Here is a 16,862-nt window from a genome sequence, read left to right on the forward strand (position 1 = left end):
AAAAAAAAAAAAAAAAAAAAAAAAAAAAGACCAAAGTATAAAAAGATTGAGTGCAAAAAACAGACATATCTAGTTCTACAGAAATTGAGAATAATCTGTTAGGCTGATAAGAAAACCTAAAGAAGATATTTTCTTCAAAACTAGCAATAGCATTAAGGCAATATTTATAAAACAAAATTCAGCACTTCCTTTATATTACATTTCAGTTACAGATGCTGTAATCTGGATTTTCTTAAAAGTTGTGCAGCTGCCGGCCGGGCGCGGTGGCTCAAGCCTGTAATCCCAGCACTTTGGGAGGCCGAGACGGGCGGATCACGAGGTCAGGAGATCGAGACCATCCTGGCTAACATGGTGAAACCCCGTCTCTACTAAAAAATACAAAAATCTAGCCGGGCGAGGTGGCGGGCGCCTGTAGTCCCAGCTACTCGGGAGGCTGAGGCAGGAGAATGGCGTAAACCCGGGAGGCGGAGCTTGCAGTGAGCTGAGATTCGGCCACTGCACTCCAGCCCGCGCGACAGAGCGAGACTCTGTCTCAAAAAAAAGTTGTGCAGCTGCCACAAGTATTTTACCAAAATCTATATGTTTAGGTAGTTAATTCCTTTTTTTTTTTTTTTGAGACAGAGTCTCGGAGTCTCGCTCTGTCGCCCAGACTGGAGTGCAGTGGCCCAATCTCGGCTCACTGCAAGCTCCACCTCCTGGGTTCTCCTGCCTCAGCCTCCCGAGTAGCTAGGACTACAGGCGCCGGCCATCATGCCCAGCTAATTTTTTGTATTTTTAGTAGAGATAGGGTTTCCCTGTGTTAGCCAGGATGGTCTCAATCTCCTGACCTCATGATTCGCCCGCCTCGGCCTCCCAAAGTGCTGGGATCAAAGGTGTGAGCCACCACGCCGGGCCTGGTAGTTATTCCTTTAAACATGGACTGTTTTGCCAGCACACGGATAACTAAAGATTGCTGGGCTTTGTTAAAATTATTAGAGCTAGATTTACTTGGAGATAACCAAATTTAAGGGTGGCAGACCCCAAGTTTCAGGTTTAATTATCCTTCAATTTAATCTGTATCTCTACGCAAAGGTAAAAAAAAAAAAAAAAAATGAACAAGAACACGGCCCCTGTCTCTGGAGACTTTGCAATTTAGTAAAAGAGACACACATGGGCCGGGCACAGTGGCTCACGTTTGTAATCCCAGCACTTTGGGAGGCCGAGGCGGGTGGATCACAAGGTCAGGAGATCGAGACCATCCTGGCTAACACAGTGAAACCCCGTCTCGACTAAACATTCAAAAAAAATAACTAGCCGGGCATGGTGGCAGGTAGCCTGTAGTCCCAGCTACTCGGGAGGCTGAGGCAGGAGAATGGCGTGAACCTGGGAGGTGGAGCTTGTAGTGAGCCAATCGCCCCACTGCACTCCAGCCTGGAGGACAGGGCAAGACTCTGTCTCAAAAAAAAAAAAAAAAAAAAAAAAATTAGACACATACATAGAGGTAATTATGGAAGTCTCAATATTTTGCCTTTATCTCATTCAGTCCTCAAAAATGGCTGATGAGTATACTGTCCCAGTCCACTTTCATAAAGCAATGTACAGAACTTTTACACTAGATGTAAAACCTTGATTTTGCAACAATTTTACACCTCCAGGGTTTTTCCTGAAGTTGTTCCCTTTCTGATCCACAACAGCAAAACATGTAGCCAAATAGCTATTCTCTTTTCCCATCCTCATTAAATTCCTTACAAAATATAGTAAGCATAATTTTTCACATGACTATTTTCATATCATCTCAATTCCTTCAAAAACAAAAATCCAGTTCAAAGTTTATTTTCCTTAAAGCTTCACAAAAAGACTAGTGGTATGTCTCACTCAACTTATTTATGACCCCTTCTTGTAGAGATTGAAAGATTTATTTAAAGTTATTTACTTTTTTTCTCTAATCCAATATTACTGGTTAAAAAAAAATGTTATTTACATCAACTATTTGGATATCACATTTTGAAAAGGAGACTGACAACCATCCATAAACTACCATAACTATCTCCATGCTCCAGTTTCTCAAGTTGTAAATCATCTGCCACACTGCTATGCAAGTCACCGTTCCAAAATGTAGTTCTAAGTATGTCGCCATTGTTTAAAAAACCCACAAATGTTCCCTGTACTGCCACCTCTCACTGAATCAGTTCAAATTACTTAGTTCTGTCAGACAAATTTGCTCCTCCATAATTTAGACCCAACCTTTTTGCCTCAGTTTTTGACACATACCTCAAACACCCTAGGGGCAATCATACTGATGAGAATCTGTAGTCCCAAAAAGTGCTGAGCTATTTTATATATAATTCTGTATGTGTCATTTTTACCTGTCCTGTCATCAGACTCATTCTAACCCAAACCCTCTTCATTAGTAAAATAATAAGCTTTCATGTTTCATCTACTGTAAAGTTCCTAACTTCCTATCTCAAAGTTAATCACTCCTTCCTCAGTGGTATTGATGCATCTCATATCCTCTTTTATAGTACTACTCAGGTAATATTGTAAGCATTGATATTATAGGACTCCCTTATGTGAAACTTTTTAAATAAAATGTTCTGTTTACCTAATCTCCTATGTGCCTAGTGCCTAGTATACATAGAGGACTCACAATAATTTGCTGAATGAATAAATAGCAAGAAAATTCCAAACTAATTCGTAAGAACTGAAAAGGGTTCTGCAGCAATCTTAAATGTCTGAAGGGTAATCATGTAAATGAATTGAATTGTTTTTTGTGGCGCTAAGGGGGAAATTGGGACTATGAACATTACAATGAACCACACTGTACTTCAACATAGAACCTTCTAACAACTAATACCCTCAATAGACTCTGTTGAGAAAACTGAGCTCCAAATTAGTAAAAGAATTCAAGCAAGACTAAATAACATATATCAGATGTCTAAACATTCTGAGAATAAAAAGGCATACACTTAGCTGTATGGTAGTTGCTGGTGCTTTGCTTTGTTGACATTTTGTTCAGGTCTAACCTAGAAGTACATCCTGAACTGACAATATGCATGATAGAACCTTCCTTCCAGTTGCACAGGTGAAACCTGGATCCTGACCAAGGTAACTGTATTTTTTTCCCTACACAGTGTTATGTTTCTATTAAATGGACAACCAAATCAAAAGATTATGTTTCAGTGGTGTTGTAGAAGAGCAATACAATCTTATCTACTCATTAAAATAAGTGGCTAGTTATTACTTTACTCAAGAAAATTTTATAGTGGTTATCTCCTAAACTTTTCCCTTCATGCAGTAGAGTTCTCAGCTGTGTTATTTGTATACCATCCAGTTTTGAAAGTTAATCCTTATCCTAGCATTCTTGACAGTATTACTGTGCTTCTGAGAGTATTATCACAAAGATGGGTATTAACCTCCAGTTATTCAGTTAGTGTGCTAGTTACCTTATATAATAATTACCTATCAAAAGTTTTATTAGTATTTTTTTTTTTTTTTTGAGACAGTCTTACTCTGTCGCCCAGGCTGAAGTGCAGTGGCGCAATCTCGGCTCACTGCAAGCTCGGCCTCCTGGGTTCACACCATTCTCCTGTCTCAGCCTTTCCAGTAGCTGGGACTACAGGCACCCACCACCACGCCCGCCTAATTTTTTTGTATTTTTACTAGAGACGGAGTTTCACCGTGTTAGCCAGGATGCTCTTGATCTCCTGACCTCGTGATCCTTCCGCCTAAGCCTCCCAAAGTGCTGGGATTACAGGCGTGAGCCACTGCGCCTGGCTAGTTTTATTAGTCTTTAGATCAAAAAATTTGGTAACCAAAACAAATTCTGAATCACGAGTTATTTGTTTACTAAATAACATTCAAGGGTTACCAATCTCTGTAACTCTGGGTAGTACCAGTAACGTCAAAAAGTCAGTGAGGGGTTGGGGGAGTTAAGGCTTATATAAGTACAAAAAAGCAACTTAAATGTTATCACTCTTCAAAAATACAGAAACTACTTATTCAGTTGGGATGTTTTCCTTATTTAAAACTTCAATAACTTACTTTAGAACTTAAATTTCTATGTACTATATCTTCCTGGTAATGAACCATGAATTTTTTCCACGTGAGTAAGAGGGACTTTAATTCCATTTGCCAGATTTACCCTGGTACTTGTAGGAACAATTTTCCTTTCCTTTTAGCACTGGAACTCAACTAAGAATACAGTGTGTGCAACTGTATATTGCCTTTATTTTACCTTTTGATAAATGTACATTTTAGTACCCGAAACTATCATATTAACAACCTAAACTTTTAGAGCCTAAATTAAACTTTATATATATGAGCTGTTATTTAAATATAGTTTAGTTTGCCTGTAATCCCAGCACTTTGCGAGGCCATGGGGGATAGATCACTTCAGGTCAGGAGTTCGAGACCAGCCTGGCCAACATGGTAAAACCCCATCTGTACTAAAAATACAAAAAATTAGCCGGGTGTGAGGCGCACACCTGTAATCCCAGCTACTCTGGAGGCTGAGACGGGAGAATCGCTGGAATCCGGGAGGTGGAGGTGGCAGACAGCCGAGATCCCACCACTGTACTCCAGCCTGAGAGACAGAGGGAGGCTCCATCTCAAAAAAAAAGAAAAAAAAAGTTCAGTTTCACAGTATGGCCTATTAAGCCACCAGGAGACACAGACGTTAGGGAAGTTAAGGAGGGGCATACAAGATACTTTAAAGAAACAAGTGGCTAGAAACATCCACAAAGGCACTGAGGTAGGCCAAGTAGAAAAATTAGAAAAATATGGAAATAATCTGTGGTTATACTCTGAAACCAACAGGCCTAAGTACTAACTACATGGCTAACTTCTACCTAATATTTATCTCTCCAGCAATTTCTCTCTCTACGAGTATCTTCAAACTCATTCTCTAATAGTTTCTCGTGTCTCTTACCATACTTCCAAACCCTCAAATTTTCTTTATCATCTTCTCACCACCTTAACAAGAATAACATGGAAACAATGTATTATCTTTAGCTTTATTTTATATTCCTGTCCTGCTTTTCAAAACCAGATAATGTGAACATTTTATGTTTTTCTAACAAAAAAAAAAGTAAACTATTATAGTATTTGAATGACTTTTTCCTGGGACAACAACAAAAAATGTATTTGCCCTACTTGACTAAAAGATGGCTATGAACAATCTAGATGAAAACCAGATCTGGAAATTCTAAATAATGCCTAACGTATGATGGGTAGTTGTACATTACAGTACTTGGGAAAATATAAGAAAACAGCACATAATTTGATTTCAAAATTATTATGTTCAGTTCCAAATTTAAAATGTTTTAATCTCTGTGGGGTTAGAGACAAGCAGATGAAAATATTTTTTAACAAAAAAAAGTATCTAACATAAAATTCAAATTAAAAAACATACCTGAAAAGCCACAAAGATGAGTTAAACATCTTATCAAGTTCACTCTCAAACTAGCTCTAAGTAAGGAGCATGACTTGTAGCTTGATTTCCTAAGGTAAACTTCTCCTAATTGCAGGAAAGAGCACGCTGAAAACCCAGACAGTTACATGGGTTTCCCTCTCTTTCCTATTTCAGCCACAGAAATAAGAAGCATAAGAAAGGCTGAGGCAGCAAATGCTGGAGGGGAGAAAACCATGTGCAGTGTGCAGGATTTCTTCTTAAAGGCACAGAAAATAATTACAACTAGCAGCAGAAGGAAGGAATATTAACACTTTTTTCACAGGCTATAAGAAAGGTAAAGGTATGCCAACAAACTGAGTAGACCTGAGGAAAATCTTACAAGTTAAAGCTTTTCACAAACAGGCAAGCATGGCTATCTAAACAGCATAAAATGAAAATAAAAGATTTTTCCCATTAATAAAAAGGAAGCCAAGATTGAATCTGGCCGAAATAATTAATCAACCAAGTAAAGGCTAGCAAAGTACTTCCAGATTTGTATTTTGAATCTGTTCTCTATTATACATCTCTGTTTATACTCATCAATTACATAGTACCTGAATATGACCCAATTTTAAATCAGTAAAGCAATGTGAACTATAAAGGTGTATTGTACTTTCAGTCACTACCTGAGGAGACCTGCCTATTAACCAGCCCAGGATTTCCGTGGTTATAGTCGGGGAATCACCCGCATCAGAATCACTTGCGGGCCCTTTTAAAAAGTTGGATTCCTGGTGGACCCCACCCAAGATCTACTTGGGTCTCAAGGAATCTGCATTCTTAACAACCCTCCCCCTTCCAAGTAATTTTAAACACTAAATTTAAGAATCACTGTAGTAGGGTCCAAGCAACTATCGGCCATAACAACCTGAAGATAACTTACAGTGTAGCTAACAGAGTTCCTAGGGAGAAAAAAGCAGCCTCAAAAAGGACACACTTTGCCTTTCTGCATACATTTAGAGATGGATAACAGATGTATCGTCTCAAAATCTCCAAATGTTTCCACTCTTTCCCAAAACCTTCCTACCACAACATACTAAGTATGAAATGCATGAGTAAGCCAAGTTAAACATTTCATGAACTTAAACTAAAAAATTGGCTTTGCCTGTCTATAAAAGTTCCTTAAGACAATAAAAGATACAAATATTTTAATCCTTCTCAGCATTCCTTCCTTTTGGTTCCTTCTCAGATTTGCTTTTTAGTCAAAGCTTCAAGACTTCGGGAAATGTTATATCACTACACCAGAATCTACTTTAACATCCATCCAATCCCATGTACAAATTATGTTTAAAACTCTTCTACTGCGCAAATTGTGTAACGTTTCCCAGACAGTACACAAAAATTCATCCAGTATCTTTCTTTCTTCAAATCAGTGGATTTCAGTGGTGAAGGTGAGGAAGGTGTTATAGTAGTCTTGCTATAGTCTGAATAATAACATTTGAATCTTCACTATATGCCACATAGCAAAAACAAAGAATGTAGAATATTATTTAACCCTCATGGCAATCCCATGAATTAGGCATTATTATAATCCCCATTTTATGGATGAGTTGCCTAAAGTCCAGAGAAGTCCAGAATTAAAGAGCTAGTAAGCTAATTCAAACCCAAGCAGCCTAACTCTAGAACGAGCATTTTTAAGCACCATACCATCCTGTAATTTGAAGATGCCACCTAGGATTAAGCAATTCACTAAAACCTAGTTGACAATCTGAATCAACTGCAAGCAATTTTATCTTTCTTTGGAGACAGTCTCACTCTCCCATCCAGGCAGGAATGCAGTGGTGCGACCATAGCTCATTGCAGCCCCGACCTCCCCAGCTCAAGTGATCCTCCCATTTCAGCCTCCCAAGTAACTGTGGCTACAAATGCACACCACCATGGCCAGCTAGTTTTTAAATTTTTTGTAGAGACAGCATCTCACTATGTTGCCTAGGCAGCCTTGAACTCCTGGGCTCAAGCAATCCCCTCACCTTGGGCTCCCAATGTAGGCATGAGCCACTGGGCCCAACCAGGCAACTTTCTAAAAATGCGAATTCACCAGCCAAATAGTAGGTCTCCTGAATCTGACTAGGTGGAGGCTGTGAATTACAGAATCTAATTTTTGTAAATGTGTTTTTAGGTGATTTTTAAGATTTTTTAAATAAAATGAGATGGGGTCTTGCTATACTGCCCAGGCTGGAACTCCTGGCCTCAAGCGAATCTCCAGTCTCAGCTGCCCAAAGTGCTGCGATGACAGGCATGAGCCACTATATCTGGGCAGTTTCAGGTGATTTTGAAATATACCAAAAGCTAGAAACAAATGCACTAGCTCACCAAAGTGCCACAATGGCAACCTTCATGAAATAACTCATAGTCTGGAAGCTAAAGGCTTAAATTCCAGTTAATTGATTAACTAAAATGTACTTAATACCCCATTCTCTCTCTCTCTCTCACTACGCCTCCCCATCTCAAAGAAATAAGAAAAAAATAGATCTAGAATTTGCTATAGAACAGAAAAAAGAGCTGCTGCTTTGTGCCACCTTCACATGAAAAACTAAAAGATCACTGATATTTCTATCATGATTACTCTAAGGCAGAGTTAGACCTTTGCTAAAAGACACATTAAAGGTGGAATTTGGAGTTGAAAGGAATAGTTCTATCTCTAGCATGCCTCTCATTTTACAGAGGGAAAAAAATCCTGTTTTTTTCAGCTTTCTCTTTAACTCAGTTCACATTTGTAATATTCAATCAGTAAATATTTGTGGTCTACTAATGTGGGTGCAACAGAATTGTGTATTATAATACCACAATATTAGAACTGAAGGGACTCTGAATATCCCAATTTCATAGATGAGGAAACCAAAGTCCAGAAATTTAGTGAATTGCCCAAGGTTAACAGAATTATTTAATGGCAGAAGTTGTTACCTAGGACAAAAACCAAGTTACTTATCTCTCAAGCATTGTATTTTCACTACACCAAAAGCTAAGTTTTTGTTCTTAAATTTATAATTCATAGAAATCAGTGTATTAGCTTCAAGCCCTAGGAATAGATCTATAGTCTAGTTGTAATTCTTACATTAATTAGCTATCTGAAGAAATAACCATAAAATAGAAATAAACCCTACCCTTCCTAGGTCACAGTAATATGTAAAGAACAACAACCAAAAAAAACTGTGGCTGGGCACGATGGCTCACACCTGTGATCCCAGCACTTTGGACGGCAGAGGTGAGCAGATCACCTGAGCTCAGGAGTTCGACACCAGCCTGGGCAACATGGTGAGACCTCATCTCTATGAAAAAAAAGAAAAGGAAAAAAAACTTATGAAGAAAATACATATGAAAATAATTTTAGAAAACTGTGAAATTATGTAGAACTAAGATACACTTTCATATTTTTTCCTAGAGGCAAACGTTACTGGTTTTAAAATCTTGTAAATGCTGCCCCTAAATAGTGTGCAGTGAATATCATTGTTCTAGGTTAAACAATGAGTTACCATGCATAATTCATTTCCAATATTAAATTAATACCACCTTGTTAGATAATATCTAGCAAATAAAAGATTATTTGTCAACAGCATCATTGGCTTTCCATGGAGTATTAAGGCATGAATAAGGTGATCACAGAAGTTCCTTCCACTTAAAAGATCTAAAAACTTAAAAGTGAAAACTTCCATTTAAAAGTAACACAACCACTCCCCAAATAAAAACCTTTTAGTCAAAATCTCCTATAAAGTGTGAGGTTTAATTAAGAGCATTGTACAAATGTTAGTTTCTTAGTTGTGACAAATGTACCATAAATATAAGGTGATGTTAACCAAAGGGGAACGGGGGAGGGGTGTGGAAACTCTCGGTATTACCTTTGCAACTTTTCTACAAATCTAAAACTATTTAAAAATAAAATATTTTAAAAATTAAAAATAAATCTCTATAGCCATTTTGGATAGTTTAGAGATTTCTATTAAACAAGTAACTCCAAGTTAGTATTATAATAATAGTCTACTTTGCTTACAACTGTGTAAAAAATGTTAATTTGGCCGGATGCAGTAGCTCATGCCTGTAATCCCAGCACTTTAAGAGGCCAAAGCAGGCAGATCACTTGAGCCCAGGAGTTTGAGACCAGTCTGAGAAACATGGCAAAACCCTGTCTCTACAAAAAATACAAAACAAAATTAGCAGGTCGTAGTGGTGAATGCCTGTAGTCTGAGCTACTTGGGAGGCTGAGCTGAAAGGATCAATTGAGTCCGGGAGTCTGAGGCTGCAGTGAGCTGTGCCACCGCACTCCAGGCATGGACAAGAGTGAGATCCTGTCTCAAAAAAAAAAAAAAAGTTACTTTAATTTAGCGCTTCAAAGTAATATGTTTGAGTGCTTAAATTATCTTACTTCCACAAAAATCAGAGTTTCTGAATATGTTCTACCTAATTTGTATTCAGGTTATCACATTTCTAATCTGCCAACTGAATGAAAACCACAAATTTCTAAGGTGAAATCCTGAACCAATGCTGAATTTCCGGTGCTTTAGTGTAGGTCCCTAGAGTATTGTTTTTTTTGGAGTTTTTAAAAGAAAATACTGGATCTGAGGTAGGTGAAGGAGTGAGACACAGGGAACAGATATAAAAGGCTCTTGAGCTAGCTCCCCAATTTAACATAATGGTAGCTTCACAACACTCTAAAATCCTAATAGACTTTTGTGTTTATTCCAGAGCAGTTAATTACGTATTATTTTCAGCTTTCCTAAAATTTTAAACATTAATTATAGTAGCACAGTTGATCCTGAACAAAACAGGTTTTAATTCAATTGATTTTTCCTTCATTCTCCTTGTAAATAATTGTATCAGAGTATAAAAAGCTGCCTGCTTTGGGGAGCTTTTAAAATCTTTTAAAACATCAGAAGTTTCATATTTTGCCTTTTCTTCAGTTATCTGAGAAAGGAACTTATTTTTTTAGAAACTCACGTTGAAACTCGTTTTTATTTTAGTTGACTGGGGGAGGAATACACACTATGGAACAAGTAAGGGAGCCTTATAGGACAGAGATGTTTATGATGGCTCAGTCAGATGGATGAGTTATGATTTTGTCAACTAGCGCAAATTCTAGGTGGAAAAAAGGACGTGGCTGACTTTGCTGTTTCCGAGACCCTTAAATTAAGAAAAAAATCTTCATCAGTTTTCATATTAGGGAGAATGGAGACTATCTAGATGTGAAAAAAAAATCACTAAAAGAGCCTTTAGTTTTTCCTACTCAACCCAACCGTTGTAAAAAGAGCTCTGTGAAAATAGCTTTTGCCACAATATTTAGGAAGTTTCAGAAGTCAACAGCTACAGAGAAAGTCACATGGATCTGCATGTTTCAAAATCTATAAAGTCAATTTTCTTCTCAGATAAAGGGAAAAAAATCTTCAATTATTCCTTCCTTACCTTAGCAATGCCCTTTAAGGTCACCAAATTCATATAAAGACTTGATTAAAAAAAAAAAAAATCAGCACTACCAGGAAATACAGATAAGTATCTATATTTTTAAATAACAGTAACTATGCCAATGCAATCCTAACAAGCTTCAAAAGTATTAAATGGCCTAAAAACAAACAAACAAAAAACTACGAAAGAGTCTACCTATGTAAAAAATAAAAGCATTCTACTTAGAAAACAAGACATGAATTTACTTGAAGGACCCACAAAAACTTTGGTTTAGAACTTTTTTTAAGAGACACAGTCTCACTCTGTCACCCAGGCTACAGTGCAGTGACTCAATCATGGCTCACTGCAGCCTTGAACTCCTGGACTCAGGCAATCCTCCTGCTTCAGCCTCCAGAATAGCTAGGACTACAGGCACGCGCTACTATGCCCAGCTTAGAACTATTTTTTTTTTTTTTTTTTTTTTGAGACGGAGTCTCGCTCTGTCACCCAGGCTGGAGTGCAGTGGCAGGATCTCAAGTCACTGCAAGCTCCGCCTCCCAGGTTTACGCCATTCTCCTGCCTCAGCCTCCGGAGTAGCGGGGACTGCAGGCGCCCGCCACCTCGCCCGGCTAGTTTTTTGTATTTTTAGTAGAGACGGGGTTTCACCGTGTTAGCCAGGATGGTCTCGATCTGCTGACCTCGTGATCCGCCCGTCTCGGCCTCCCAAAGTGCTGGGATTACAGGCTTGAGCCACGGCGCCCGGCCAGAACTATTTTTTAAGAAGAGCAACAAATGGATCCTTGAGGAATTAAGGCAAGCTTGGAAACACAAAAGACTTCAAAAGTGTTCACTCCTCCTCACTGCTGAGTGGTACCCATCTAGCATTTCAACTTCTGAGGGAATGCTACTTCTAGCGCTCTGACAGCCAAGTCACCATGAACACAGAAAGGTGTCCATGTGAAACTGAAGCAAGCCCCCAGTAGGGACTAAAATAGAACTCACCTCATGTGGAAGGGAAGGAAGGTGGAAGATGACCACTAAGGCCCTCCAAATGAAAGCAGTCATATTCTAAATGAATTCCTGTATTTCCTATATATCTACTGAAATAATGTGTCTTAATTTAACATACTTTGTAGTAATAGATACATTCCTGTAAAATGTTCCCCCTTCTTTACCTAAGTAAACATAAAACTTTTTTTTTTAAAGGTTTCTCCTATAGATTTTTGCCTAATTAAGGGAAAGAGAAGTACGAAGTGGGAAGGGAAGAAGAAAAGCATGGAGGATAAACAGGTGGCAGAGAAAAACCCATAAAGTGAACAAAGGTTGTAGACTGAACATAAACATGGACTGGGAAATCAGGAATCCTGGTTTCAAATCCCAGCCTGCCACTAGCTAACTAAATTGCCTTCTTTAGACAATGAGATTCCTCATCTAAAAAAAATAAAACGGGAGTAAGGGTTGCACCGAAGAACAAGATTCCACTCCAAACAAGCCACTTCCAAAGAGAGCCCTCACCTGGAGCTTCAGAGTTGAGAATAGCAACTATGCATTTGGGGGTAGGGTTGGATGTCTTGGGTTGTGTTGTGAGACAGGGGTAATTTCTGATTATTTTAACTGTGGATGGAGATTTTGCTCAAAATTACACTACCTAGCTAGAGCACAGAAAAGGGGAATCCATGAAAGCTACTGATTCAACCCAATCTGAATGGTGTTCTTCATACCAGTGGCTAGGTATTATAGTTTCAGAGATGAATGTCATAGTTCCTGCCTTTAAGGTGTTCAGAATTCAGTTAAGAAAAACTGTGCCTCTCTGACTCTGCCCTTTCTTTCCCAAGAAGTCATATAAAGGAAGCACTGACTCCTAGAGTCCTGACATTCAGACCTCTATCAGGAAAAATGAGGCTTAGAGAAATTAACTTTAGGGCAACTGTTTTCTGACTTCAAATCCAGTGCTCTGACACATATGAATAATGTGGCCAAATGAATGACATCTAGCTATATTAAGTTCTATTAGGCTACAAATAAAAGAAAATTTAAAAATTAAATCAAAATTCCTGCCTACTTAAAACACATGGGAAATGAAAGAAAAAATAAAATTTCTGCCTACTGTTAATAATATGAAAGCCTCTTATAAATAACACTGTTGGCTGGGCGCGGTGGCTCATGCCTGTAATCCCAGCACTTTGGGAGGCTGAGGCGGGTGGATCACCCGAGGTCAGGAGTTCAAGACCAGCCTGGCCAACATGGTGAAACCTGGTCTCTACTAAAAATACAAAAATTAGCCAGGCATGGTGGCAGGTGCCTATAATCCCAGCTACTTGGGAGGCTGAGGCAGGAGAATCGCTTGAGCCCAGGGGGCGGAGGTTGCAGTAAGCCAAGATGGCACTACTTCACTCCAGCCTGGGCAAAAGAGGGAAACTCCATCTCAAAAAAAAAAAAAAAAAATTGTTCATAAATTGCAATTTATCTGTCTTCAAACTTAATCCCCACTAGCCTGCACCCCACCTGCAGGTCAGGGAGAGTTGTCTAAATCATCTCTATTCACAATGCATGGCACAGAGCAAGAACTCAAGAGTATAATAGTTGAATCTGTGATCTCCAAAGCCCCTCCCAGATCTAAAATTGCCTGACATCTGACCTGAAAACATGACCAAGATAGATATGACCAATAAACACCCAAAGGCCACACAGTGTCACAAATTTATAAACCTAACTCACCTTGAGATCTTTTAGAATATTGCCAGTACAAGTTTTAAATATATTTTTGCAACTATATTACAAATACAGATCTCATTACTATATTGTCCTGAGTAACACAAAATTAGGATTTTCCACTTTTGATTTAAGAAACTTTGTATTTGTAAATTTATATGAGCAAAAAAAAAATGGAATAAACTAGAAAGAGGAATAAGAAATATCAATTATAATCAGAAAATTATGCCTTTATATCTACAATATGTATGCTAATTGTATAACCTGCTAAAACTTGAGCTCAGAATTCGCTTCTTTCACTTCTGGTTGTAGTCAAGATCCCCAAAAAGGTAGCAAAAACACAGTAAAGAAAACTCTGTAAAGGAAAGTTTTACAAGTTGGGCATATTTTCCTATTTGCGTAGGGATTTTAAAAAAAAAGAAGAAAAAGAAGAAAAAAAAAAAAGGCGTGTCAAAATCTAACTCAAGGAAAACTGCTTTTTTTTTTTCTTGAGAGAAGTCTCACTCTTAACCCCCAAGTTTGAGTGCAATGGCTCAATCTCAGCTCACTGCAACCTTCACCTCCCGGGTTCAAACGATTCTCCTGCCTCCGCCTCCCAACCAGCTGGGATTAAGACTCCTGTCAATACGCCCGGCTAATTTTTGTATATTTTAGTAGAGACGGGGTTTCACCATGTTGGTCAGGCTGGTCTCGAACTCCTGACCTCAGGTGATCCGCCCGCCTCGGCCTCCCAAAGTGCTGGGATTACAGACGTGAGCCACTGCGCCTGGCCGTAAACTGCCCTTACAGTAACGTCCATTAAGTATTTTCTGACTACTCTTATTTATCCTTATTAAATCAACAAACCCCCATCCTGAAATCTGCAATGTTCAGCCCCATAATTTATTTTCTTTCTTTTCTTTTTCTTGAAAGACGGAGTTTCGCCCTTGTCCCCCAGGCTGGAGTGCAATGGCGCGATCTCGGCTCACTGCAACCTCTGCCTCCCGGGTTCAAGTGATTCCTCTGCCTCAGACTCCCGAGTAGCTGGGATTACAGGCACCTGCCACCACGCCTGGCTAATTTTTGTATTTTCAATAGAGACGGGGTTTCACCATGTTGGCCAGGCTGGTCTCGAACCCCTGACCTCAAACAGTCCGCCCGCCTCAGCCTCCCAAAGTGCTGGGATTACAGGCATGAGCCACCGCGCCCGTACCATAATTTAATTTCAAGAATATCCTGTCAAATCACAAATACAATACCATTTTTTTTAAAGTTATTGGGAGAAAACAGCGGAGGCCTATCTGGGAGATTAAGAGAAAAGGCTTTCCTTAAAGCGCTAATTTGGCTTAAAAAGTTGGGAGAAAATTCTAAACACCAAACTGCATTTTAATAAAGGCCACTGAAACAAATGAATAAACACTATGAAGCACAACCACTTCTAATTTCAAGAATTCCCAAACCACTTGAATGGATTTAGACTCTATGCAAACACAGCAAATAAACAGCTCTACGAAAGGACTTCCTTTTCTTTTTCACAACCACACCCGTACACACATACTGCCTCCCCCCACTCTTCAACAACCTAAATCTTTGTAGTACAATTTTTAAAAATTGGGGACGGAGATGGTTATCCGCTTTTCCAGAAAAAGCAACTGCAGATGCGGCACTAGCCAGCTGGCTGACCCTGACTGCTCAGAAGCCAGGTATGTATGGCAGGTACAGCCTCCCGCCGACAAGGCAACAGAAAGACTCGCTGTCCACAAAGCTCACAACTTCTCCTATAGAAACACAAAGCCAACCCAGTTCCTCTTCCTCCAGTGACAAATCAAAGCTAAACCCTGACGAGTGCGGGGCTGGCAAGGAAGCGGCCGATCAAGCTCCTGGCTCCGGCTCCGACCCAGACCTCGGCCCTGCCCCCGGTACCGGCCCCGCCCCGAGTCCCCACGCAGCCCGCGCCGTACCTGGCGAAGAAGTCCGCGAAGCCGCCGCTCCGTCGAGCCCGGGCCAAAGTCCCTGCAGGACCCTGCTCCGCGGCGGGCAAGGGCACCGGCGGCCCGGCTGGGGGCAGGTGATCGCTGGCGCTGTGACCGCGGCTCACCTCGAAAGTGTTCCGAGAGTTCAAGTGAATGTCAGAAAAGCCCAGGCGCGGCTCCGCACCCCCACTAGTCCTCTCAGCCGAGGTGGCAGGGGGCGAGCCCTCCTCTGGACCCCCGGCGCCAACTCCCGGCTGCTCTGAGTCCTCGCTACCGCTACAGCTGTTGGCCGGGCTGTCCCCCGAGCCGCTGCCCGCGCCCTCGGGCTCCTCGGCGTCCGCGGCCACCAGGCAGCAGCTCCGCAGCGGGTCCTCAAGCGGCGAGGCCCAGTCGGACGGGCTGCCCACGCCGTCCGCGTCCTCGTCGCCAGGCCCCTCCAGGCGGAGGCGGCCGCAGGGGCGGCGGCGGCGCGACTCCCGGCCGCCGACGCGCGCCAGTCCGCGAGCCCCTTCCAGATCGCGACAGTCCCGGCCCGGCAGAAAACCCGAGTCTCCGTTGGTCATGCCTCCGTGCCGCGGCGCGCGGCCATCAGCCACCTCCGCGCCGCGGTGCTTGGAACCCGAGCCCAGCGGGCAGCCGTCCGATCGCGGGGCTGCCGAGGGCGGCGGGGCGCCGGCTTGGCCAGCGGGGAGCGGACAGTAGCAGAGCCCCGGCTGCAGCTGCTCCCCGGCCGCCGCGAGGTAATGCTGAAGGAGCTGCCTAGGCGGCGTTTCCTCCTCCTCCTCCTCAGCCTCCTCCGGCGGCTCCACAGCGCCGACGCCTCCGCCAAAGCCGCCCATGGCCCGGATTACCTTCCCGTCCTGGCCCACGGGCTCCGGCGCAGGCACCGGGAGCAACTTGGGGTTTCTTCCCGAGCAGGCTCCGGCATCCTCCGGACCCACCATCTGGGGGCGGGTGGCGGCCGCCCCAGGTGGCAAGGAAGGACTCCAGGCGCACGCTTGGCCGCAGAACAGCTCTGACTGCTGGAACCGCGGCGACAGCCGCCGCAACGTTCCCAGACCCACCCCTCCCACTCGCGGGGTCAGACAGTTGCGGGAGGGCGGGCACGCGCCAGGACTCGCGCACGCGCAAAAGTCGGACCGGTCAAGCCCCGACCTGGAGATTCCCCGAACCATAGAGACGGTAGCTAGAGAGACGCAGGCTGCCAATCTAGGATCAGCCATCTGGATGGTGGAGGCTGGTTGGCCTGCTCCAAGAGTGACAGTTCTTACCGAAGCGCGGGTATTGCTCGCTTAGCAAAACTTCACTTGATGTATTTCATTTATGGTAGTAAAATACTCCCATATTTGGGAGGTGTTAGCGTGGGTAAGTCCTTCCAGCTCTAATTGGTCACCAATCGA

General features: G+C 41.8%; 1 protein-coding gene across 1 annotated transcript in view; it reads right to left on the reverse strand.

Moving 5' to 3' along the window:
- TBC1D12 (TBC1 domain family member 12) overlaps positions 1-16,586 on the reverse strand; it is a 137,491-nt gene extending 120,905 nt beyond the window's left edge. The window contains exon 1 of the mRNA XM_023226306.2: positions 15,451-16,586. Coding sequence (XP_023082074.1) covers positions 15,451-16,406 — 956 coding nt within the window. The 5' untranslated portion in view covers positions 16,407-16,586. The remainder of the gene's footprint in view (positions 1-15,450) is intronic.
- Between the last annotated feature and the right edge of the window lie 276 nt (positions 16,587-16,862).

This window comes from Piliocolobus tephrosceles, chromosome 9, assembly GCF_002776525.5.
Source record: "Piliocolobus tephrosceles isolate RC106 chromosome 9, ASM277652v3, whole genome shotgun sequence".
NCBI classification, from domain to species: Eukaryota; Metazoa; Chordata; class Mammalia; order Primates; family Cercopithecidae; genus Piliocolobus; species Piliocolobus tephrosceles.